Source organism: Lampetra fluviatilis, chromosome 25, assembly GCF_964198595.1.
Source record: "Lampetra fluviatilis chromosome 25, kcLamFluv1.1, whole genome shotgun sequence".
NCBI classification, from domain to species: domain Eukaryota; kingdom Metazoa; phylum Chordata; class Hyperoartia; order Petromyzontiformes; family Petromyzontidae; genus Lampetra; species Lampetra fluviatilis.
Genome location: NC_136299.1, coordinates 12,091,235 through 12,114,229, shown reverse-complemented (window position 1 = coordinate 12,114,229; position 22,995 = coordinate 12,091,235). Strand labels below are relative to the sequence as shown.

General features: G+C 42.5%; 2 protein-coding genes across 4 annotated transcripts; one reads left to right on the top strand and one right to left on the bottom strand.

Annotated features, from left to right (window-relative positions):
- Nucleotides 1–96: 96 nt before the first annotated feature.
- Nucleotides 97–8,986, top strand: LOC144941819 (alpha-soluble NSF attachment protein). Of its 2 annotated transcripts, XM_078868286.1 has the most exons (11): nt 97–382; nt 1,984–2,066; nt 2,237–2,353; nt 2,523–2,569; nt 2,680–2,757; nt 3,003–3,058; nt 3,162–3,246; nt 4,304–4,408; nt 7,413–7,481; nt 7,585–7,635; nt 7,790–8,986. In XM_078868286.1, the coding sequence occupies exons 1-11, from the start codon at nt 285–287 to the stop codon at nt 7,892–7,894; spliced, it is 894 nt and encodes a 297-aa protein (XP_078724412.1). In that variant the 5' UTR covers nt 97–284; the 3' UTR covers nt 7,895–8,986. The 2 variants fall into 2 exon arrangements, with proteins under 2 accessions (XP_078724412.1, XP_078724414.1); XM_078868288.1 differs by lacking the exons at nt 97–382; nt 1,984–2,066; nt 2,523–2,569 and having other exon boundaries at nt 2,294–2,353.
- Nucleotides 8,741–22,995, bottom strand: LOC144941818 (GDNF-inducible zinc finger protein 1-like). Of its 2 annotated transcripts, none has more exons than XM_078868284.1 (7): nt 22,916–22,995; nt 19,458–20,691; nt 18,367–18,569; nt 17,185–17,279; nt 16,525–16,692; nt 14,900–15,057; nt 8,741–14,097 (listed from the first exon to the last, which is right to left on the bottom strand). In XM_078868284.1, exons 2-7 carry the CDS (start codon nt 20,676–20,678, stop codon nt 13,588–13,590), a joined length of 2,355 nt encoding a protein of 784 aa, XP_078724410.1. In that variant the 5' UTR covers nt 20,679–20,691; nt 22,916–22,995; the 3' UTR covers nt 8,741–13,587. The 2 variants fall into 2 exon arrangements, with proteins under 2 accessions (XP_078724410.1, XP_078724411.1); XM_078868285.1 differs by lacking the exon at nt 22,916–22,995 and adding an exon at nt 22,880–22,903.

Sequence of the window (22,995 nt, the reverse complement as noted above, 5' to 3'; positions counted from 1 at the left end):
CCATGGCCACCTTATCCGGTACCCTGCGCCTTTAATTAAAGGGACCCCCTCCCCTCCGTGTCCCATACAAAGAGGGCGGCCGCTCTGCCGCCACTCGGCCATTCGCGTCACGGCTGAATCCTCGAGCAGCGAGGAAGGGGGCGAGCGAGCGAGGGAGGCTACCGAGAGAGAGAAAATAAAAAACAGCAGCCGCGTCGACTGAGAGCAGTGACACGGCGACGGGGAGACGCCGGCCGACACACACACACGAGCAGAGAGCGAGAGATCTAAACTCACGGGCGAAGATGGACAACAGCGGTAAGGAGAAGGAGGCCATGCAGCTGATGGCGGACGCGGAGAAGAAGCTGCGTTCTTCGCAGTCGTTCTTTGGGGGCCTCTTCGGGTAAATCTGCCTCTTCATCATCATCATCTTGGCGATCGCGGCACGGGCCCCCTCGTCGTCGCGGGTTTCCCCCGGCCCAGCGAGCCGGTCTGGGTGCCCTATCGCCGCCACTACCCATTTAATTATCTCCCCGCGTCCACCCTCGTTGGGATCCTCCTGCCTTGGGGTGGCTTCGGCTGTCGGTGTTGTTCGTTTTCCATCGAGGTGGAATCGATGAATTCATTTGGCAACAACAAAGCTGTCACTGGGTTAATGTCGCAGTGGCGCACCGTGATAAACGAGCACGTACCGGACATGTAATTGTACAGAGATGAGCGCTGTTAAATGTCAGTGTTTTTACACCGCCTCTTCCTGGCCCGTTTCGAGTAAATATAAAAACATTAGACCAACGCTGGCCGAATGTTCCATGTTTACTGGCTTGCAAAGGTCATGTGAGAATGGACCGAGTTGGCCCAACATTGGCTCAGTGGTGCCCAAATTTTCGTGGGGGCCCAAGATTGACGTTGGCAGTGGCCCATCATTGAGGTCGGTGATGGGTCAATCTTGGGGCCCCAATGTCGGTGATTCTGCGTGTCTGCACCAACGAAGCGTTTCGTGTCAGAATCGTCATCTTAATTTATACTGGAGGAATCCGACGAACTATAAAGCTCTTTTTTTCACAGATGTCCAGCGCCTATCGCGGTGGCATCACGATCGGGTGACGGTGTCATTGTGTTTATGTGGATCTGTCGTTTAGATGGAAGCCAGCGGAGAGAGATGCTAAGTCCAGATGTCCGTATGAAATGCTGCATTGAGAGCGAGGGGTCTCTTGTTCGTTGGTAGCAGTGGATTCTAAAGCCTTTGGGTTAATGCGGTGAAGGCTTTTTCAGACATGCACTCCAAAGAGGCTTAAAACTATATTTAACTGGAGGGTTTTGTATATGTTCACATGTTTTATACATTTGAATATGTAATGATCAAATGGGACTCTCTTGGCTTTACGTATATGGGCTATGATAAACACACAATCTCGAGTTAACATTAATATTTTGAAGGACAGCGTATCACTTTTTTGGTTTGGGTCACTCCAGTTTGAATAAAGTACAGAGTGCCAACGTTTTGTGCTTTGTTCGTAAGATGCTCGGTGGACAGGAAGTTAATTGACATCAGCTGACTTGGTGTTACGCCTATAAATGCCTAGTGGCGTGCAAACACAGTCACACTTGCCTTGTCTTAATCACGTGGCCTTCTCCGAGTCACATTGAAAATATTGCTCAATCGGCGCACATTCTCATTCACTCTGGAGTCGTATAAATAATATATTCTTTCTGAATTGTTTGCACAAATGACCAAGGTGTTATTCCTGTGTCAGAACAAAAACATGTTTAGCCTTAGGTTTTCTTTAAAAAAAACTGCCTATGTCATACAGTATTTGCCACAAAAAACACTTCAAATTCTCTACATTTTAACTATCTGTTTTAAGCATTTAAGTAAATATTCTGCGAGAAAGTATTTTTTGTCGTGTGAACCGTTGGCCACATTGTTAACATTCGGTCAATCATTGTGCACGGTCGGGTCATATTGGTGTGTGATGTTGCTTCTCATTAACGTGTACTGTGTAGGGGCGGATCGTCAAAGCAGGAGGATGCTTGTGAAATGTATGCCCGCGCTGCCAACATGTTTAAAATGGCAAAGAACTGGAGCGGTGAGTGTGCATCGCACATTTCCCAGAATAAGTCGCATGATGCATGTTTGAGCAGCTTACAGTCCTTGGTTTTAGTGTGGATGACACGAGCATCTTTGTATTAATACAAACCACTGAAAGCAAAGCCATTTCCTCATTTAATCTTGGTGTGTTGCTTTTCTAATTTCCAGCTGCTGGAAATGCATTTTGTCAGGCAGCCAAGCTGCACCTACAGTTGCAGAGCAAACATGATGCAGCTACCAACTTTGTGGATGCGGGAAACGCTTTCAAGAAGGCTGATCCACAAGGTAAAAAGGATCCTCCATTGAAATAGTATTCCTACTTTGTTGCAGATTACTTATAGATGTTTCCAACCAGCCAATGACTGCATTAAAATGAGTGGAGAGAATTGCCTGTCAAATTACTCCTGTATATCACTAAAAGTGAATCTTACCTTTTCAAATATTGTTCTTCTAGAGGCCATCAACTGTATGAATCGGGCAATTGAGATCTACACTGACATGGTAAATGTATCCACTCGACAGTACTCTGCAAAACAAACCTTGGTTCGCACATTCGCTTATAAGCACCTGCAACTTGAGCAATTCATTTGAGAAATCATCTCTTCCTTCAGGGACGTTTTACCATTGCGGCAAAACATCACATTACCATCGCTGAGATTTACGAGACCGAACTGGTGGACATTGAAAAGGTGTGTCGCTTTAAAACATCTCTTACTTTCATATCGACAATTTCAGTTACATTGCAAAACATACAAACTTAGATCACTTTATACAATACCATATTGCCAGCACATATCAAAGTGGAAAATAGAAATATGGTCCCTAAAAATGTTAGTTTGTGGAATATATTTCTGGGCCACAATTGTATCTGTCAATGCTATTTTAAAAGTTATAATTATTTTTGTGACAGTCAGTGATGTATATTGTCTTGCAGGCGATAGCGCATTATGAACAGGCTGCAGATTATTACAAGGGGGAGGAATCCAACAGGTAATATTTGCAGTTCCAATCCCATACACTTGCTGATTTGTTAAACGTTTCCAATGCTTGTGATCCACATCGCCTGACAGCGATTACTTTTATCGTTTTGCAGCTCAGCCAACAAATGCTTACTAAAGGTGGCTGCATATGCAGCACAACTAGAACAATACCAAAGAGCTATCGAGATATACGAGCAGGTAAGACATTTACATCACATTAGACCAGGGGTGGGGACAACCTTTTACTTACTGAGGGCTGAATGGAACTTGAGAAAACAAATGACAAACCACACCTCAACGCACACCTTGGCGTATTCCTATAATGCAACACATAATTAGTAGTCACCCTTGGCCGCAGTGGCAGAAGTAACTTGGAGCGCTAAAATTAGAAACGCTATTGTTTCCAAGTCGAATGTATTTCAGGTACTTCATTAATGCAGTTTCCAAGTGATCGGCCTGATGTGGCGATGGCTCATATAAAATGAAGTGACGAGCTGTATCTGGCCTGCGAGCAATCGGTTACTCACCCATATGTTACACGTACTATCTATGGGTAGTGACTCAACACACTATACTAACAACAGCTAGCTGTGTGACTGGAATAGGGTTTTAAATAACAAAATGTCCACTCATGTGTCACATGAGTTAGTGTTGGTCTTTATCCGCTTGAATAAAGATCGGCAAACAGTGGGGGATTTTGTTAAATATCCCAGCCTTCACAATTTGACTGTTAATCGTTTGAATAGGCTAATCGTGCCAGCCATAACATTGGGATGTATAAATGTTGAACTTATTTCACACCGTACGTAGCCAACCATGTTAATCGGAGGGCTGGGGGAAGGACAACAAACTAAACACAAAAAGCAGCTCTAAAGAAATGTCATCTTGTGAATGCTGATGATCTGACAGTCATGTCATGTCATGCATTGCTTTGCAAAAAAGCACACGAACCAATGGAAAGTAATTTATGTAATGAGATAATGAGAGCAATGTACAGGCAGTCCCTGACTTTCGAACGGGTTCCATTCCTGGGACTCGTCCGTAAGTCAAACGGTTCGCAATTCAGGACAAAATAATGTACTGTATTTGATTACACATACGGTCAGTGTTATATAATGTGTTGCGGTTCAACAAAAAAAGGGAAGCATTGTTAAACTCTTAAATATCTGTAATTGTCTCACAGAATGTTATGGTCTATTATTGTTGTCTTCACCAACCGTGCATTTGCTTTTGGTCTGACGCTGTTGACATGTAGGTCGCTACCAATGCTATGGACAGCACCCTGCTCAAGTACAGTGCAAAAGAGTACTTCTTCAAAGCAGCGCTCTGCCATTTCTGCATCGACATGCTGAACACTAAGGTGGGACGCCACGAGTCACAAATCCTCACCGTCACCCAATGAGTCGCGAATTAAGTCTTATACATGGCAGGGATTAATTGCCTACTCTTCAGCTAATGGGCTTTAAATGGTTGACTGAAAGATGTCACTTAAAGATGTAACAAACTAAATTGTCAGTTTTCCAGAGAACTGTGAAATGTATAATTGTTCGTATGCCATTCAGCGAGAAGCTTGTGCAATTTTTTCATGAGAAAATGGTGGTATGTGTGACTACAGAACAGGTTAAACACATAAATAACCTAACTTCTGCAATCATGCAATAGAAGGGATGGAATAAACGTATTTGATTCTAAATGTTAAGAGTTTGTTTTCAAAATAGAAATAACCAACACTAAAGAAAGCATGTTTAAACACCTTTGGGTACAATGCTTTATTAACCCACATGACCAACTACCGTCAGTCATTTTATGTTTTATTTACACTCAGAAAGTTGAATCGCATGCAGGTTATTTGCCCGCTTGGTTTAAGCAACTCATTGGACAGAGAACTTGAAAGGGAACTCAAGCAAAGCCACACCACATCCGTGGGCAAATCCGGGCAGTGGCTACATTTATTAAACTTGGGTCTCAGTGGGAGCTGCCCCCCCCCCCCGACACCGGCTTTAGAAGATCTCTTAGTGGGGAGCGTCTTGCTGCATCAATACAGGAATTGATGTCGTGACCTGTTGCAGTGGGGCACTAGCATCGTCAGTGGTCTGCAGAAGGGTACTGTGGCAGTGGGGCACGAAGCTGTCTGCAAACACCAAGTTACGTCTTGCTGGATACCCCATCAGAGATGGTCTCTTGGATCCTGAAAATGTGGCTTAATTGAAGGTCATTGACGACAAACTTGGCAATGATTAGAAAGTGAGCCAGACGGTTTATTCAAAAGATATTAAAGGGCAGCATGTAAGCAAACCAGTCCCTGTAACGGAAGTGTTGAACTCTTCCCCTTTATAGCAGAGGAAGAGGCAAGGGGGGGATATTGTACTTTGAAGCCAGTGCTCGGTCAACAAAAGCTTTTGGGGTTCCCCCTCCAGCCACCCTCTGCTCCGAAGAAATTCCCAACCATCACCACCCCAAATGACGGAACAATCTCTCTCTCACAGCCTCACCCCCCCCCCCCCTCTTAATTCCAGTGGGAGAGTGATTGGGACACTTGATGAGAGAATGGTCTTGAACAGTATCACACAGATGGACCCTCTTAATTTACCCTCTGACCATCTTGTGTTCTCCACCAGCCCCATGTAACATGATTGCTGCAACACTTTGATTTAAGGAGTGGACAGATTGTTGTTTAGTTCCCCCTGCTGAGAGTCCAAAGCCTGTATACGACACGATATGGCCCAAAATAAAGCAGGGGTTTCTATCCCATTGTCGACCTTTGGTTAGTGAACAAGTTTGTCAAGCCCCGCACCTTCAAAATGCAGACCGGAGCCTTCATCATTTGAGCTTTGCGCCCATGGGAATACTTGAATGGTAAAGGGGAAGAGATGGAGGCATATGGATTTCATCAGTTCTATTATTAAGCAAAGAAAGGTGGATAATCTGACAATTTTGGTGCTTAATATCAAGTCAAGACAGCAGCTTCAAAGATGAGGATTGTTTCCTGTTTAAATAATCGAGTTTGCTTATGCTGTGAGATCAAGAAGTACAGAATTTTGACTTTCATGTGACCCAATCGACCAGAGCAGTGGCTGTCTTTGGCACCTTATCGTTCACACCTGTAGGGCATGCACATTCCCAAACACCTTTTTGACGTGTTGCAGGCTGTATTGAGTCGCAACAGCAGATGGCTTTTTGGTAAAGCTGTACTCACAGCTGGTCCCATACTTAGTGTTCCATGTAGCATAGTTTGTTGTCCTTCGACCGCACCTTCGAAAAGCACGGTTAACTACATATGGTGTGAAAGAAGTTCACCTTACATACATCCTTATGGGTTCGTTTTTTTGGTCACACTCAAGTTTATTTGGTAAGATTTTGTCATGGTCTCCCTCCAGTGTTTCACCTTTGGAAAGGTAGTTTTGTATGGTAGCATGTGTGTTGCATAACGTTAAAGGGACTCTATGCACAGAAGCCACAATACATGTTTGCCTTCTGTCATCCCCACGTGGGCAACAATTTGTTTTGAACTTTCCAATGTAGGAAAGTAAAGAAGTTGTTTTGTGGGTTTTCGCGAAACATTGCTCAGTTTGTTCACATGATTCCATGTTGAGCTCAATTTGTTTTTTACCGATGCATGTGCCCTCGGCAGTTGGTCAAGTGGGTTGGTCACGTGGCGACTTCTGTATGCAAGGGTGATTAAACCATGCCTTCTTTAGTTTAGTGTGTTTTTTCTCTTGTAAATGAATTTAGCATTTATAATAAAACCCGATTTAAATTGTGGCATCTGTTAACTCTTTTCTGTATTCACAATTCACTAATTAAAAAATATCAACTTATTCTGGGTCCCTTTAAAATCACAATGAGATATTAATCTACATATACAAAAGGGAAATGTGTGAATGTGTGTCTATTCGAAATGTTTAGCGTACTTCCCAACATGCAACAAACTTGAAATTTGGCATGTGGGCAGCTTCCAGACTGTACACAATGCAAAAAGTATAAAGAGATACTTTTGTATTTTTTTTTGGGGGGGAGGCGCAATAATGGTTATATTTTGTACGGCAAGTGAGTGGCGACATCACATCTGTGATGGCACCCGCATGCGGAAGCGTGACGCAGTATGCCTGCTGACGTCACCCCCCCCAACCCTCCGCGTAGGCCGTGTGTTAATCCAAGACGTGAAGCTGGGTAGTGAAGCTAGTAATTTATATAGTACAGATTGTGGAGGTTAAGTTAGTTCTGTTTGGTAGCATGCGTTATTTAGCCCAATTAATAATGTATTAGCTCAGTGCTATTGTTTTGTTTATTTTAGCTCATATCATGTTTTCTAATGATTGCTCCCACAGTACCCCATATTGACTGCTCTAAAATGTCTGTTCCAGCTGGCCCTGGATAAGTATGAAGAAATGTTCCCAGTCTTCTCGGACTCCCGAGAATGCAAGCTGCTTAAGGTAAGCTTTTCTTGCCCAAAGAGTTCCCGTCTACCTTTTTCATTAAACGTCAACCATTGTACATATACATGCATTAACAAGGCAATGTTCTGTGCTTCAATAGAAACTGCTCGACGCCCATGAAGAACAGAATTTGGAAAACTATACGGACGCGGTAAGCAACAAAACATGACTGCTTTGAGGCAGCTGACGAAGCAGACTTACAATGCAAACTTTCTTCTCATTTGCTGACAACACAGCATTTTGTGGTGTGTGAGAGTGTAAACATGTTGGCAAAGCGTGGTCGGGGCATGTGTGTACAATGACAGGTCAAAGAGTACGACTCCATCTCGCGCCTGGATCAGTGGCTCACGACGATGCTACTGCGCATCAAGAAGACCATCCAAGGCGACGGCGATGGAGACCTGCGATAGGTGGAATGGCAAGGAAACTCTACTTCATTGACAGCACGCATGCAAACCCGCCACGTAGCTATGGCAAAACACACACACACGACACGACCATTTACCACACGAGGATCGGTTGGATTGACATACAATGAATTCGCCATTTGAAGAATGTTTTATTATGTGTATATTTTCTTTTCCTAATAGGAATTTGGTCTGTGCCAATCCAGATGCAGTGATTGAAAATTAATAACTTGACCTTGGTGATTAAAATTGAACACCTTTAGCAATGCTACAAACACATTCACAACAAGTTAAAGTAATTGGTCACGTTTGTAAGAAGCAAAGTAGTATGCTGCTTTAATCCAAACCAAATGTTAGCACTTGTGTTTATGAAAGTACATCCGTTCTTTGTGTTTGTATATAAGTGGGCTGTGGTAATGGTTTCACAACTTGCAATGATTTGGATTGTCATGTTCACCAATTTTTTGTTTGAAGTTGAGGGCACGTGCAGTTATCACATCTGCGGTTCAGTATTTCTCTTCCCATTAATTTACAGTGTTCCACTTGTACCATTGCAATGCTTCCATATCAGAGAAGTAGGGGATGTACAAGAAATGCCATTTATTTTTGCATGTCTGGAGACGGCAGACGTTTAAAAAAAAAAATCTAATGCAGGTATGGACATTGGGGCTCATGTTCACCGGGGAAAAAAAAGCATGCAATTAGTCTTTGACGGGGCCTTATGTTGTGAGCATAAACAATTGTGACCAATTAATATTTGCAGATCTTACCGAGTGTAAATGCTGTATAATTTGAGATGGTAGAGCCGATTTTAAAAAATCTTACAATTACATTTCTTTGAAATATTGCTTTTTTTTCCTGCCTGGCCTAGCACTGTTTAATTCAGATGTTGTGCTTGCTGTGTTACCACGTTGCGTATGTACAGTGCTCGTTGTACTTGTAGTGCAGCCGTGTCTATTGTGCTTGAATGTCACCGCTCCTTGCAAATTGTTCCGTAGCAACAGCACAGTTTTACATTCTCACGATGCTAACTAGAGATGTCATACAATGAAACTGCTTACTGTTGAATCCGAATAAAAATTGTGAAAAGGAAAATTTGCATTGTATATTTTTTTCTGGATGCTGTCATGGTTAAAATGCACTTGCAAGCCAGGTTAAGACCTCCCAACGTGATAAATGGGCACATTTTTTTAAATCCCACATGCCTCGATCCACCTAGCGATGGACGTGGTGCTGGGGTTGTGTGGATATTCCCACTTTTCCCAAGTTGTCTGTCCAGCACAAAGGCCACATTCAGCGGCTCTAGAGCTCCCTCTAGTGGAGGCCCTTCCACCAGCAGTGGTGCAAATAAGCAATTGCAGGGCTGCACTTTTACATTCATTTCAAGATCTGAAAAACAAGTTTTATTTAACACGAGCCTGTCACATTTCAAAACGGAAAGTTTAAAATGACTGTTAATTCAAATAATCATTATTTGTGCCATTTGAATCATGTTTTTGCGTGTACCCATAATTTACAGGTTTGTTATAAGGAACATTAAGCATGACAAACTTTGGACCCTGTAATCAATTATCGTCAGAATACTGTTACTAGACAAGTAGTCATAGCAAGTATGTGTGCACAAAGTCATGTCACCACCATCATTGAAGCTGAAAATTTGCAAACTGCCCAAGTGAGATTAATTGCAAACGGTGTTGCGTCAGCTGCAAGACCCACACTGCTGTGTCGATTCCCAAACAATTCCCTTACTGGGATTTATAGTGCAGTCAATTCACACAATATACCTTTCTTTCCTCCAAATGTGCTCGCAGTGTCATGTCAAATCAGAATATCCATTTGCAACTGCGGGCAGCGCTTGTAAGAAGACAGTAGGAGAAAGTTACAGGGACTCGCCTCTACTTGCAAACATTCAGAGACACGAACAAATATGTCCAGTTGCCTGGACGGACCGAGAGTCGTAAGTTCAACCGCCGCGCAATAGATAGTGGTGATGGCATTACATCTGCAGACATGAAGAACCAGTGGCATCTACATCTACAGGAGATTATACAACTTTTAAAGCCATTCACCATGTTTAGCGTACATGCCGTACAACACGTTTGGAATCGACAAAAGTAAAGTTGGTCTTAAGAACACTTACAAAAACACCTCTCGAAACTAACTCGTTTGTAAGTACAGGAGTCCCTGTACATGAAACTACAAGGGTGGTTTATTTCAGTAAGATAATTCTGTAACCGCTGTGGATTCAGTAAATGAATAGTGAATGAGGTATAATCCTGATACTCAATGCCGTTTGCAGGTTTTACTCCCAGGCTGCATCCATTTACTATGATCAAATATGATAATGCCCATGCACAACTGCACATACGAGCAGTGCGCCAATATTCGTTTTTTTTCATGATAGTTTAAAGTGAAACTGAACCACCCTTGCACTTTTCAAGTTCTTTCCATAGGCTTTATCCACACTAGGGACAAACCTATTATAAATAGGGTTAAATATCAGGCACCTGATATGTTTAATTTTCAACAACTGGAAACAACTAATTCAAGCAAAGTCCAACTCGTAGGTATGTCATCATTCATGATCATAATTAGACCATTAAGTCACTACACCAATGGACCTGGTTTAAAAACAGACGGTTGGATTCAAACCCATGATCTCTGTTGTGAATGTTCATTGTTTTGATGTGGCATTTGGCTCAAACTACCCAGCCACCTCCAAAGTAGATGTTCTGAATGAATGATGCTCACATCGATACGTTTTCATTACGACCTTTCCTCCACAGATGAAACTGAATAAAGTCACAAAACAGAATGCATAACACAAGATTTTCACACAACGATGACCTCATTAAAACTCATTTGTAAACATCGCAGCACTTCAACGAAGCTTTTGTCCAAAGAAATACAATAGACATGTGCAGGTCAGTACGTTGTTTAGTGTTTTCTTTAGCCAACATAACCTGCTATGAGTTTTACTTTAAGCATTCAACAGTGCACAGTTCATGTTATACATACTTTTACCACCATTGTTATTGTTATTCATTTCTTTTGGGTTCGATCGCGTAGGTATAATGCATTATATATCTTTTTTTTAATAACCCGCCACGACCCGACATAGCCAATTAATCAAGTTGTCACGTGGACAAATACATCAATTGGTTTGGTATTTCAGCAAAATAGGATGTTGAAAAGCAAGCTAACTTTTAAAAATAATTGAACATGATGTTGAGGAAAATTACACCCAGGATCACCAGGCATAAACACAAGGTGACCTTCTACTTTTCAACATTCTGGTTTGTTGTGAAACAAAATCAATTGGCACATTTACCCACGTGACAACTTCATTTCATTGGCTCTGGGGGGCGGTGTCGGGTTGTTAAAATGATGATGTAACCCAAAATAAACTATACATCGATGTACTGTACAGTTAACAATGTGTCCAATAGCTTTTAGGATGGTCTATTTATGAACTAGCTTGATACATAGCTGACAAAGTATATAAATTAATGGGTACGATGAGTATGCTGTACACGGTCATGTAAAGTAGTCATATTTACTCACAGCTACCATTCTTATGCCTGGGTCAAGAGAGTTGGGACCTGATGACTTTATTCATCTAACATTGCCTGTAAAGTGTTGGGTACGGAAGTGGGCACGAGTTGTAGGGAAAACCTTTATATTTAATATATCCCTTTGAAATGTCAAAAATCATTGGATTTTTTTACGGTGACAACTTCAGATGTGGTAGGCCAGATGGATAAGGATCCCGTTCACAATAAGTAGTTGAATGAAATTCAAAACATGCTTACCTTTGCTACGTTATCTTGGTTACTATGATGAATATAGCTAACTACAGACAATACATTAACACATTATTTTCTTTTAAGACTTGATATTTTCAACAGGGCAGTTTTTTTTTTACAATTTTCAAAATCCAAACAAGTAACATTTTTGTAATAGACAGATGATTTCACATATACACAATGAGCCATAGAACTGAAAGAAAATTAGTTCTGAAAGTTTTTAGATTAATGGGGCAGCATTGATTGGGTATGTAATCGATTACCTCCATCCTGGTATTTTAAAAAAATCACAGAAACATGGTGGTGAGATTTAATGGTCTAATTTTTACCTAACACTTGGGTTTAAAGTTTGCTTGCGAGAATTGATTTTAAACTTACACGAGACGAAAAAATTATACTAAGTGTTAAAAGTTTATTACACTTAACTGTTTAATTAGTTTGACTGTGCGTGGTGGTGGAGGTGGGCCTTAACGACATAAATTTGGTCAGATCATGAGATGGCCTTCATCCAAATTCTATTGACTTATTTATTGTTACTGTACCACTTGTATTATCTTGTTTGGCCTTGTTTGCTCCATTCGCCCAAATGTAACATTTGCTCAAATGTAAATACTTGATTTTTCAGTGCATGATCGCAAATGTAAATACTTGCTTTTTCAGCGTATGATTCGGTGCACGTCGAGAAAAGATTCAATTTAAATCGATACATTGTTACATACCTCGTTAATAAAGCCATGTTCCTTGAACGTATACACGTGCACCGTTATATGAACGCCCAAATGAGTTCTTTAGCTGCAGAGTGATGTTTAAAAGGCAGCCGTGTGAGAATGAATGTGAAACATAGAAGGCCAAATCTGGGTCGGCTCACATTTCTTGAAGTCACATCCCGTTTGCAAGCAAGTGCAACGGAATGAACAAGTTAATGTCTACGAGTGACGAGTTTTTTTCAACAGCACGAGGAATATGGTTGGTATTTGTTGTTTGACATCAGGAGTAGTTACGATAATTATTCCCTATCTGTTCTGAGTCATCAGCAGTGAGGGAACGGCATAAATGTTTTTGAAATAATAATAGTTTCCTGTGGTTATTGCAATACACACTGTTTCTTCTTTTACATCACCATGATCTTCCTGCTTATATTTGTAATTTGCCTTAAAGGCACTATAAGAACATGGTTTTTAACCTCTCCCGAAAAGGTTTGATATCTTTATTGTGGAATGCGTATTACACGTGTATATATTATTGCCAGATATATTAAATCTGCACGTACTTATCCCATGCGCACACCTGTGTCATGCCTTGCTAGTTTGTAAAGAATCATGGAGAGGTGCATGCTTGGAATACACCAAGAGACAGTAAGCAAACACATGGATCAGAGACTGAGAACGAGGCGGCAGTTGGAAGAACACACCCAAAAGTACGTCCAAGGCGGAGATGGAGATAAGAACAGCTCATGTGCGGGAGCTAAATGGATTGTTGCAACGCCTGACTGAGGTATGATGACTTGCGGTGGTCTTCATCCAGCAGTTTATAGACCAACGGTTATTAGAATCCATTTTGTTGCTTCAATACTGCTACGTATGTATTCTCAAATATCATTCCAGTACAGCATGTATGAGGTTCAAGAGAAATTAAGACATTAAAATGCCTTAAGTGATAACATTTGTTGAGTACACCCATTGACTGCTGGACATTATATAAAATTTTAAATGCATACCAACTTAAATTGCTTAAATATTCCGAATAGTGAACTGCACTACAGTATATGTCCAGAATAGCTGTTATATCTTGAGCAACATTATTGTACTTGTCAGCTAACATGGTACACTGCAGCCATCACTTTCAACCTCAACAAGATTGCTGCTTTGTATGATGAGCATGTGGCCAGCCTTACATCGGCAAAGACTGGTTTATCACCTCAGTGCCACTGCCCTGCAGCACCGCCATGTCCATCACTTGGATGATGGGAATGGCAGCCGAGCCTGCATCCGCAACGGCCGTCACCTGTCCGGCCGCTGTAATTTCCAGAATTCTGGCCTCTGTGGGCGGCTCCGTTTCAGTCACGACGTTTGTTTGCATCGGCTCGATCGGCAGGCTCTCCCCGTCGGTGCCCACCACCGTCACAATCTGCCATGTGCTGCAGTCATCGCGCTGGCCATCGTCACCGGGCATCGCGGTCGCAATAGTCTCGATGTAGACCGACTCTTCGGACTTGGGGATGCCCAGCTGTGCTGGCGAAGTGTGCTCGCCACACTGCGTGCCCACGTCCTCGCCTGCGAGTGGCGTGAGGATTTCCAAGCCGCCGTCTGTGCTGTTGCTACGCAGCACACGACCCGATATTTTGTCCTTGCTGTCCACCACCATCAGGAAGGTCTGCCAAGGGGCATTCTTGTCGTGTACCTGTGAGGTTTGGATGTCAAAATATATACGTCATCCACTGGGTGAAGACGATGGTGTGGTGTAATGGTTAGGATACAACAGTATACGTTGGTATATCGCAATTTTTTACATCGGTAGGTCACGAGTGGTGGGGTAAATTGTGTGTACCCCCCACATATTTTAAGATGTCTGGCCAAAGTGGAAGAGTAGGCCAAAATAGCTACTAAAAGGGGATCTCTAGAGCTCCGACAAATGAAGGCCCTTTGGCCAGCAATGTCGTGAGCAAGCAATTTCAGGGCTGCACCATCACCGTGACAACTGTGCAAATATTGTCACGTGCCCATTTTGGCAAAAGGGAATCCCCACGAGATTTAGTCCTAACATGCGAATAATACAGTTCGGATTGCCACAATTGCGAATTTTATTTCAAAAAAATCCATGAGATATACTGTGATATACTGTATCTTGAAGCTTTCGTGACTGCAGGAATCCAGACTCTTTGGGTCTTTCGGTAAAGGGACGTAGGTAGGGATACATCTCCTAACACTAAATGGTAGAGCCAAATATGATGACGAGGCAGATAGCTATATTCATGCATTTACGACGTCATGAAAGAATTGGTATTCATATTTTCGAACACTTTACACAAATAAAACGCCGAAACCTTAGCTACATAACATTTACGAACTCATCTAAAATGCACGATCATTCCAAATGGAAATAAAATCAAGCATCAATTAAAAATGCAAAACATATCCACATGTATTTATTTTACACGCTTGCTGTGCGAAGTGTGATCGAGTCGGTCTCCCCATCTGCTGACCAGAGTGTGGCGCCGCAGCGTCGACTTGTCCGTAAACGTGCGTCCGCAGAAGTTGCACATGTAGGGCTTCTCGCCCGTGTGAATGCGGTGGTGGCGGTTCAGCGCATTGAGCTGTGTGAATTGCTTCCCACACATGTCGCAGCAGTACGGCCGCTCTCCTGTTCGCACACAACACAGCATCCAAGTAACAACTCGCCCATTACGTTAATTCGAACCTGTACGTGTGTACACGTGTATAGCCCTCTTTGTCAATACGATGCCAGGTGAAGGCCTTCCCTCTACATTGTGTGGCTCATATGGATTATTTTACTGCTGTATATTTCTCTACGCTGACAAGTGCTAGCTGGTGAAGGTGGGGAGCATAGATGGAGCATAGCACAGTGCAATGGATGTTTGTGCAATGTCCTTTTCTGACAATATAGCGCGCCTCAGTAGCCAACACCTGACGTATGCATGGCGGTCGCTCATCCAAGCACTGTACAAGCTCATCTCTACTTCGCTCCTGAGATCTGATGAGAGCAGGTGCATTCTGTGCAATTCGATCATCAGATACAATATTGATTTGGACACAGTCCGTTTTAACATTTGTTTTAGAACACTGGCTATCAGTGAAGAATGAAACTTGCACTGGATAAGGACCCTAACTCTCAAGAACAAAAGATATGGAAAACAAAACGACTCGTACTTTTTGTCTTTACAGCCATTCAGTTACCACAATAAAATTTGTGGTGCAGATACAAAGATATGTTGAATTTCGATTTAAAGCTTTCGTGACTGCAGGGATTCACATTCTTGGTTCTTTTAGTAAAGTCACGTAGTTAGGGTTAGGATGATTGCTTGTGTTGCAATCGAAACGTCGTGAGAATTTTATTGTTTAATTTTTATTATTTTATTATTTCCCTTCTACGTGACTTTACCGAAAGAACCAAGAATACAGAATGCAATGTGTCAGTAACTTTAGGCAATTTTAATTTAATATGAATGAGCTTATGCTGACATATCCTGACGTTTGAAAAGTGTCTATTACTATATATCTACTCACTGTTAACTGTTCTTACGCATTTTTCTGACTGCTCAAGTGACAATTTCAAGTGTAATTTTTGTTTAACCAGGTGCGAACTTAAAAGACCAATATAATCTCACTTGCAATAATGAGCTGGGGTATTAGTCTGCCAGTAAGGGGTGATAATTGCTATGTATAGTTCAAATTGAGACATTTTGCAGGTAACTTAAAAATGTGGGAAATTTCGACCCCGATTCGCAGGAGTGTCTGCTCTTGCGAACGACATCAGAGGACCTTCAAGTGTCCACCGTGACGCAGACAGGTATTGTTATGGTTGTTACACCCACAGTAATAATAAGAGTGGCCGCTGGATTTGAAAAGTAAACGTTGGCAATGTCACGGGTCATCTAGAAACTCTTACATTTCTATTAGGGCCCCATGTTGGATAGTGCAGTCTCCAAATATTCACGCCGTGTCTATGGCCTCTGCATCTGTCTGCTATGAAGAATGGCCAACGCCTAAAACGTTGCCTACTGTAATTTTGGTTCCTGCTTCAGGGCAGCGTTGCTGACAAATGTGTTGAGTTTCAGCGAGTGAGTTTCTGATGTAGATGTGTTCGTACCCGTGTGGATCTTGGCATGCTGGTACAGGGAATTTCGTTGCGCAAAGGCGCGGCCACACACGTTGCACAGGAAGGGCTTGGAGCCCGAGTGGATGCGGTTGTGGTGCTTCAGGTACTCCTTGGAGGCGAAGCTCTTGCCGCAAGTCTCGCACATGAATGGGCGCTCGCCTGCAACATTGAGAAGCAGTGTCTGGCAGTGCGGCTTCAAGCAACAGAAAACCTAGCTTTTTCAATGCGTACATTTTACAGACAAGTGAAAATTGCATGAAATATGTATTTAAATAAGCATGCAAATGAACATTCATGGTAATGGTTGTGTATTTCAGTGGTTTATGTTCAACTCCAATGACTACTTATAAATGGTGTACATGATACATCTTAAAAACATATTTTAAAAACTGTATTATATTGTGAAAAAAAATCAATGAAAATCTATGGATGCATACATACTCTAAAGTGGTAAAAAAATTATACGTTTGAAAAATCTCAATATTTCATTGGTTGATATTACTACAATCAATAAAATGTAATGCCATTTAATTACACAAACCATAACAAATCCAAATTGGTGGGGCAGTTAACTTAATATGGGCACTTTACCAAATATACGTTCAAATAAATCTAGCCCTTGTGCAGTGACGTGCAACTGTGACTGCCTACCCGTATGAATGCGCTTGTGGTAAATCAGCATATGATTCTGAGTAAAGCGTGCACCACAATCCTCACACACAAACGGCTTCTCCCCTGTGTGTGTCCTGTTGGGAGAAAATGGACACCAAAGAATCAGCATGACGCCGCGCTAAAAACAAACCAGCCATGAAAATCAATTCCATGTTACCCGTACAGAAACCGTATGAAACATGAAACAAAAAATGTTAAACACTACGATAAAATGCGCATTTAAAACCCCCACTAAAATATGGAATGGGCTCAAGAGGTTTAACTTAGGTGGGAGGTGTAAGAAATAAATGTAACGTTTATGGAATATACTAGATAACAATTACATGGATGTGCTAATAAATCAATCTCCCGTGTTTATGAGACAGCACAGTAAGAATGTGTTGAAATTAAATATTTAATAATGTGTCCAGGGCAATGACATAAATGCAACTGCAGTTTTGCGCCCAGTCAACAGCTGTGTTCCAAATGCAGCAACCCAATTCGGTGTACATTGTGCAAGCAAACGGTTTAGCAATGCCGATGAATATAGCCAACCAGACATTAAAACTACAGTAATGGTGTCAACAGAGGACATAATAGCAATCTATACTTCACAAAGAACATCCATGGTACCATACAAAGCAAATCATTTACTATAAAAAGATAAGCTTGTAAGCGGTTTTCAACTGTAGTATCTGTCTACTACCAGTTCTGTTATAACTCTCCACTGATATTCGTGGCTAGCAATCCAACTCGGTTCACCAGATTCATAGCGTGGTGCAAAAACTAAGGCACCACGACTCCTCCCAGGCCAGCATCGTTACATTGAATCGTCAGTGATATTCAGAATCCATTCAGGGAGAGAAATAGAAACACACGGATCAGACAACATACGCAGATTAAAGACATCACTGTAACTGTTACTAAAAGTGGGCTTGGGGAAGTTGCGTCGCTAAAAGGGATCGTGCCAGATGGTCAGCAATAATAATGAAGTGGTAGTCAAGGGAATAAATGCTTCGAAGAGGACATCCAAGCAAGAAGATGAAACTTTGAAATAAGCGTCCGCTAGGTGGACAGTTGTATCACAGGATTGTGAGAGGGTTACAGCTTGGGGAGGGGCCTTCGCCCACCAATGGATCGACCACGACCCCTGCTGATAAATGACAAGGAATAAGAACCCACCTCTGGTGCACCTTGAGGGAGGAGACCTGCGAGAAGCGAGCAGCGCACTCGGTGCAGTGGTAGGGCCTGTCTCCCGTGTGCGTGCGCTCGTGCAAGCGCAAGGCGGTGCGGGAGCTCAGGCCCTTGCCACACTCGGGACACGTGTGACGCTCCGCACCACCCTCGTGCACCTGAATCGTGTGTCTGCGCACATCCTTTTTACGCTGCGGAGATGTAAATGGACAGGTGCGAGCATGTTCAAGGCATTAGTCTCAGACCAGCAGGCAAGGGCTATTTCAGCAACTCAATTGTAATTGTACTACAGTCTAAAAATAATCAGCCCGAGACGATTACATGGTATAAGAAATGTATTATTTAGCGTAAATTTATGTTCGTGCAATTTTTTTTACTTTTCTTGTGACTGCTGTATTTGATCTAATTTCTATATGCCTCATTGCAGAACTTTCTTGTATGTTTTTATTTTGCCATCTTGGTTAGCCAGGTCAATCTTGCAAATTAGACTGTCCTGGTGTGATGAGTTCTCAACTGGTTAAAACATCAACTTGACTTAATGTTTGGTATTGTTAAGTCCCAAAAGCAGGGATTGTACTAATTTTGGCCCAAAGGGTTGTGACATTTGCATTGATTATATCTTACAATTGAGAGACAACACTGCTACTAGTCTGCCTATGCAGATCCAAATTACCCACACATTAGGAACATAAGTGCAATACAATTTACCTTGGCCTTATTTTGTTTGCAAAATTGACCAAAAAGGAATATTATTTCTCGTACCTCCGATAAACCTTTGTTTTAGTGCATCACACCATATTCGGACTTAATAATATTAAACATACAACTGTCAGACTAACTAAGCCATATTTGTACATGCCAAAACTATTTTCATAATAATTTCACGGATAAACTAGCTCACTCTGAAGATTTGCAAGATTGTAACAATAAAAGCCTGAAACATTAAAATCACTACTTAAAGGGCATTTAAAATATCTGACTTAAAAGAAAGTCAAAAGTTCTACCAAATGCCACATTTATTAGCCTAAGACTGATGAGTAAACAAAAGCATGTACACAATCACAACACACAGGCCACACCTTAAAGCGCTTCCCACAGATGCCACACACAAACTGACGGTCCTCGTTGTGCACATGCCGGAGGTGTGCGCGCAGGTTGCAACGGTTAGTAAACGTCTGCCCGCACTCCCTGCAGCAGTACACAATGTCTGGCTCCATGCCATGGGCCTGCAAGGCATGCTTCATGTAACTCTTCTCGTACTGAAACTCTTTGTCACAGTTGGTGCACTCGATCACCTTTCCTGCGCACTGGCCTGCGTCGCTACCTTCCTGTTCTGTTTTCTTCCCCCGTTTGATTTTCTTTCCGTCAATTGAAATTTCAAAATCACTGGCATCCTCCTCCACCTCACAAGGTTCTTCTCCAGTGCTAGTACACTCTTCTGCTGCTCCGGCGTCAGCCGTAGACTCGTGTTTAGTGACGCTCTTCATTGCTCCTTTTAACTCGACTGCAACTGAGGGAGCCGCTTCCTGGAGTGCTCCCTGAGTGAGATGGACTGGAAGTTCTGTGGCCATCTTGCTGCCACCCTGCTTGAGCCGAGTTTTCTTTGCCAGTGCTGCTTCAGCTGCCTTCATGGCCCTGGCCATCAGTCGATTGCTGCGGATATTCGGCTCACTCACAGCTTTCCCAGTGTCCTTTTTCAGGTGCAAACCAATTTGGTCGCTGGAGCTTCCTTCCGTCACCGATGACCCAACCTGGAATGACAGGATTTCCAGCGATGGTGATGATGCACCGGCCTCTGCCAATTCGGGGTGTCTGTTGCTGCTGTCCTCCGGGGAATGATGTTGCGCATTGCCGAGTGGTCCGACACCGGCTCGCAGGCATGCTTCTGCTAGCTCTGCGCACTGCATCAGCCCCGACAGGCTCAGCAGCCTGCCGACTTGCTCAAAGCACACTTCGACACGACCCGTGTATACAAACTCAAGGAAGGCGGCCAAGTCAGTGGCGGCAGCATCGTGCAACTTCACGTTGCACGATGTGGGCGACACGCTTTTGCTGTCGACTTCTTCGTCAGCCACCCCACCAGCTTCTGTGGTTGTCAGCACATTGACTGGAAGCAGAATGCTGTAGAAGTAGGTGCTGGCAGCTGCCAGCACAGCTTTGTGAGCGGGAAAGCAAGTTTCCTCGGCTTGAACAGTCAGGTCGCACAGATGGCTGTGAATCCGCAGCTCATTGAGACCTCGGAGCACAGTGCTGGCCATGGCGGGACCTTCCAAAACCGCGGTAGCAGCGCCACTCGCCATGCCTGGCGACCAACTGCTGTACACGAATAATCCACAGAGTGCACAAAAAGTGGGTTAGTTAAAAAAATAACATTATAAGACATTTTCTTTATTGCCCTGCACGTCTATTTATATTGATAATGAACGGTCAAGAGCAGTAGTCACAAAAACCGATGAACTGGAAGTGGATGAGTAATTCACGATGCTAAGACCATGCCACAGTATTAAATCGGTACGACCAAGATCCTGCATTTGAATACACAGCCACCCATGATTAAATATGGTTCTTAAGTCGAATAAGGTGACGGTCTCAACTGTGTTACCAAATGAGAATAATTATAGTTTGACTTATTTTTGCATTTGCCAGCTCTAAAATGTTAGATTTGCCCTATGCAAGGCATGATGGAAGTTGCACCACGTACTTTGAAGAAAGGTTAACTGAAGTAATCTCAGAATTAGTTACGTTAATATCTTCCAGGGGCTCTTTTCTGACACATGAACTGTTTGCTGTCATAGTTCTGAATGGAATTATTCTCATATCATAGTATGGGAGAAAATAAACACTAAACATTTTGACCTGCTGCAGAGGCTGATTATGCCTGTCTGGTGTTTGTAATTAGCCAATATTTTAAACCAGACGGGTGCACATTGAACACTGCATGCATGGTAAAGCCACCACATTCGGTAGTCGTTTGTACGTGATGACGCCATGATGCAGGATTACCTCGGAATGTCTCTTAAGTCCCCAATTACTTAAAGATGATGATGGATTACAATGTGTTTTTTTATTCTGGATAACTTTTTCTTAATTTTACACATTTCACACTCATTTTGCATTTACTTTCGTAGTACCTGTACTATATTTTACCGTACACATTTAGATGTACACGTTTTATGCCATGCCCTCTGCACGTACGCTGCATTTATCGTATTATCCAGGACACCATTTAAACAAAAGATTGTAACAATGTGCTTTAAACTGTATCAATACCTTTTAATACCTATTATTGATACATAGGTATAGTATGCTTAATCTACCAACCTGCCTATGACGAATAACGCATTGCAGCATTCCAAATGCAAATGATAGCCACACACACCTTAAAAATGAATAAAACATCACAAAAAACTACAAGGACAATGCTGTTTTACCACTCATGACGGTCGTAATTATGCTTGAATATAATGGACACCCAATCTTTCCCAACAAATTGCTTGTAACTTTAGATTTGGGACAGTTAAATGAGCATTAATAAATTATTTTGGTTCTTTCAGCTTGCGTACTTTACTACCACGTGTCTCCGTACCCATTGACATGTTAATTTTTTCTCTAACCCCTCCATCCCTCTGCCTCCGCCCCCCTCTGTCTATTTAAGGCCTCGCCACAGAGACGATCTCCCTCTCTGTGCCTGTGTTACTCTCTCTCTATGTATCTTGGTGATATCTGTCTCCTTATATGTCTGTCTATAGTCTTCTGGTTAGATTTTTTGTTTCTATTTCATTTATACCTGATGATGATTGCTTGTGTTGCAATCGAAACGTCGTATGCTATTATTTAATTTCTTTCATCTTTATACGTGACTTTACCGAAAGAACCAAAAGAGTAATTCCTGCAGTCACGAAAGGTCGAAATTTAAGATAGCATTAATAAATGTCAACTTTTAATGCCAATAACGAAACGTCTGCTCCGGTATGGACGGCAACATCGAACAATTTGCTCCTGGTTCTTCCATTGATTTGCAACGCATTAAACCGCTCTTGTCGAGTAACTCCAACACCCAGGTCATCATGAGTGTGTCCCACGTGGGCAGTGCCATCAGAATGTCAAGCTTCGTTAATGAGAACAATCTCCCAAATATGACGTCATGTCGCTTATTAAAGCAACTGCGTCATGACGTCACCCCGGCGCTATGGCGGCACGCCTGAGCGTAACTTTAAAGTCACATTTTTTTTGTTACCCTCAGTAAAACATTTTTTTTCTCAATGTCTTTGTGCGGTGGTCTCATTAGTGTCTATCTGCCAAGATTTTTTTTTTATTCTTCAATGGTCACATCTTCCTTGGGGCGCGCACAAAAGCCAATAACAGCCAGAATTCGTGCGATTCGTTTTACGGTCTTACGTCCACCACCGCCGTGAACGCGACTCGTCTTGACCAAAAGCCACAACGCAATTACAATCGGTAACAAATACAATACGAGGCGAGCATTCGTTAATTAACTCGCCCTCGTACGAAGACGACCGCCGAGTCGCCGCCTTACCGTGCGCCTGGGAGTAAATGGCGACTCTCGGAAATGCGTCGCTCAAATCCCTACAGCGCATAGGCGACGCCCCGCCCATC

Coding starts and splice junctions, on each gene's coding strand:
- LOC144941819 (XM_078868286.1), top strand. CDS start 285: ATGGACAACAGCGGTAAGGAGAAGGAGGCCATGCAGCTGATGGCGGAC. Junction 2,354..2,522: donor CAAGAAGGCTGATCCACAAG/GTAAAAAGGATC, acceptor TTGTTCTTCTAG/AGGCCATCAACTGTATGAAT. Junction 2,758..3,002: donor AACTGGTGGACATTGAAAAG/GTGTGTCGCTTT, acceptor ATTGTCTTGCAG/GCGATAGCGCATTATGAACA.
- LOC144941818 (XM_078868284.1), bottom strand. CDS start 20,678: ATGGCGAGTGGCGCTGCTACCGCGGTTTTGGAAGGTCCCGCCATGGCC. Junction 16,693..17,184: donor CCACAAGCGCATTCATACGG/GTAGGCAGTCAC, acceptor TCAATGTTGCAG/GCGAGCGCCCATTCATGTGC. Junction 14,098..14,899: donor CGCTGCGGCGCCACACTCTG/GTCAGCAGATGG, acceptor CAAACCTCACAG/GTACACGACAAGAATGCCCC.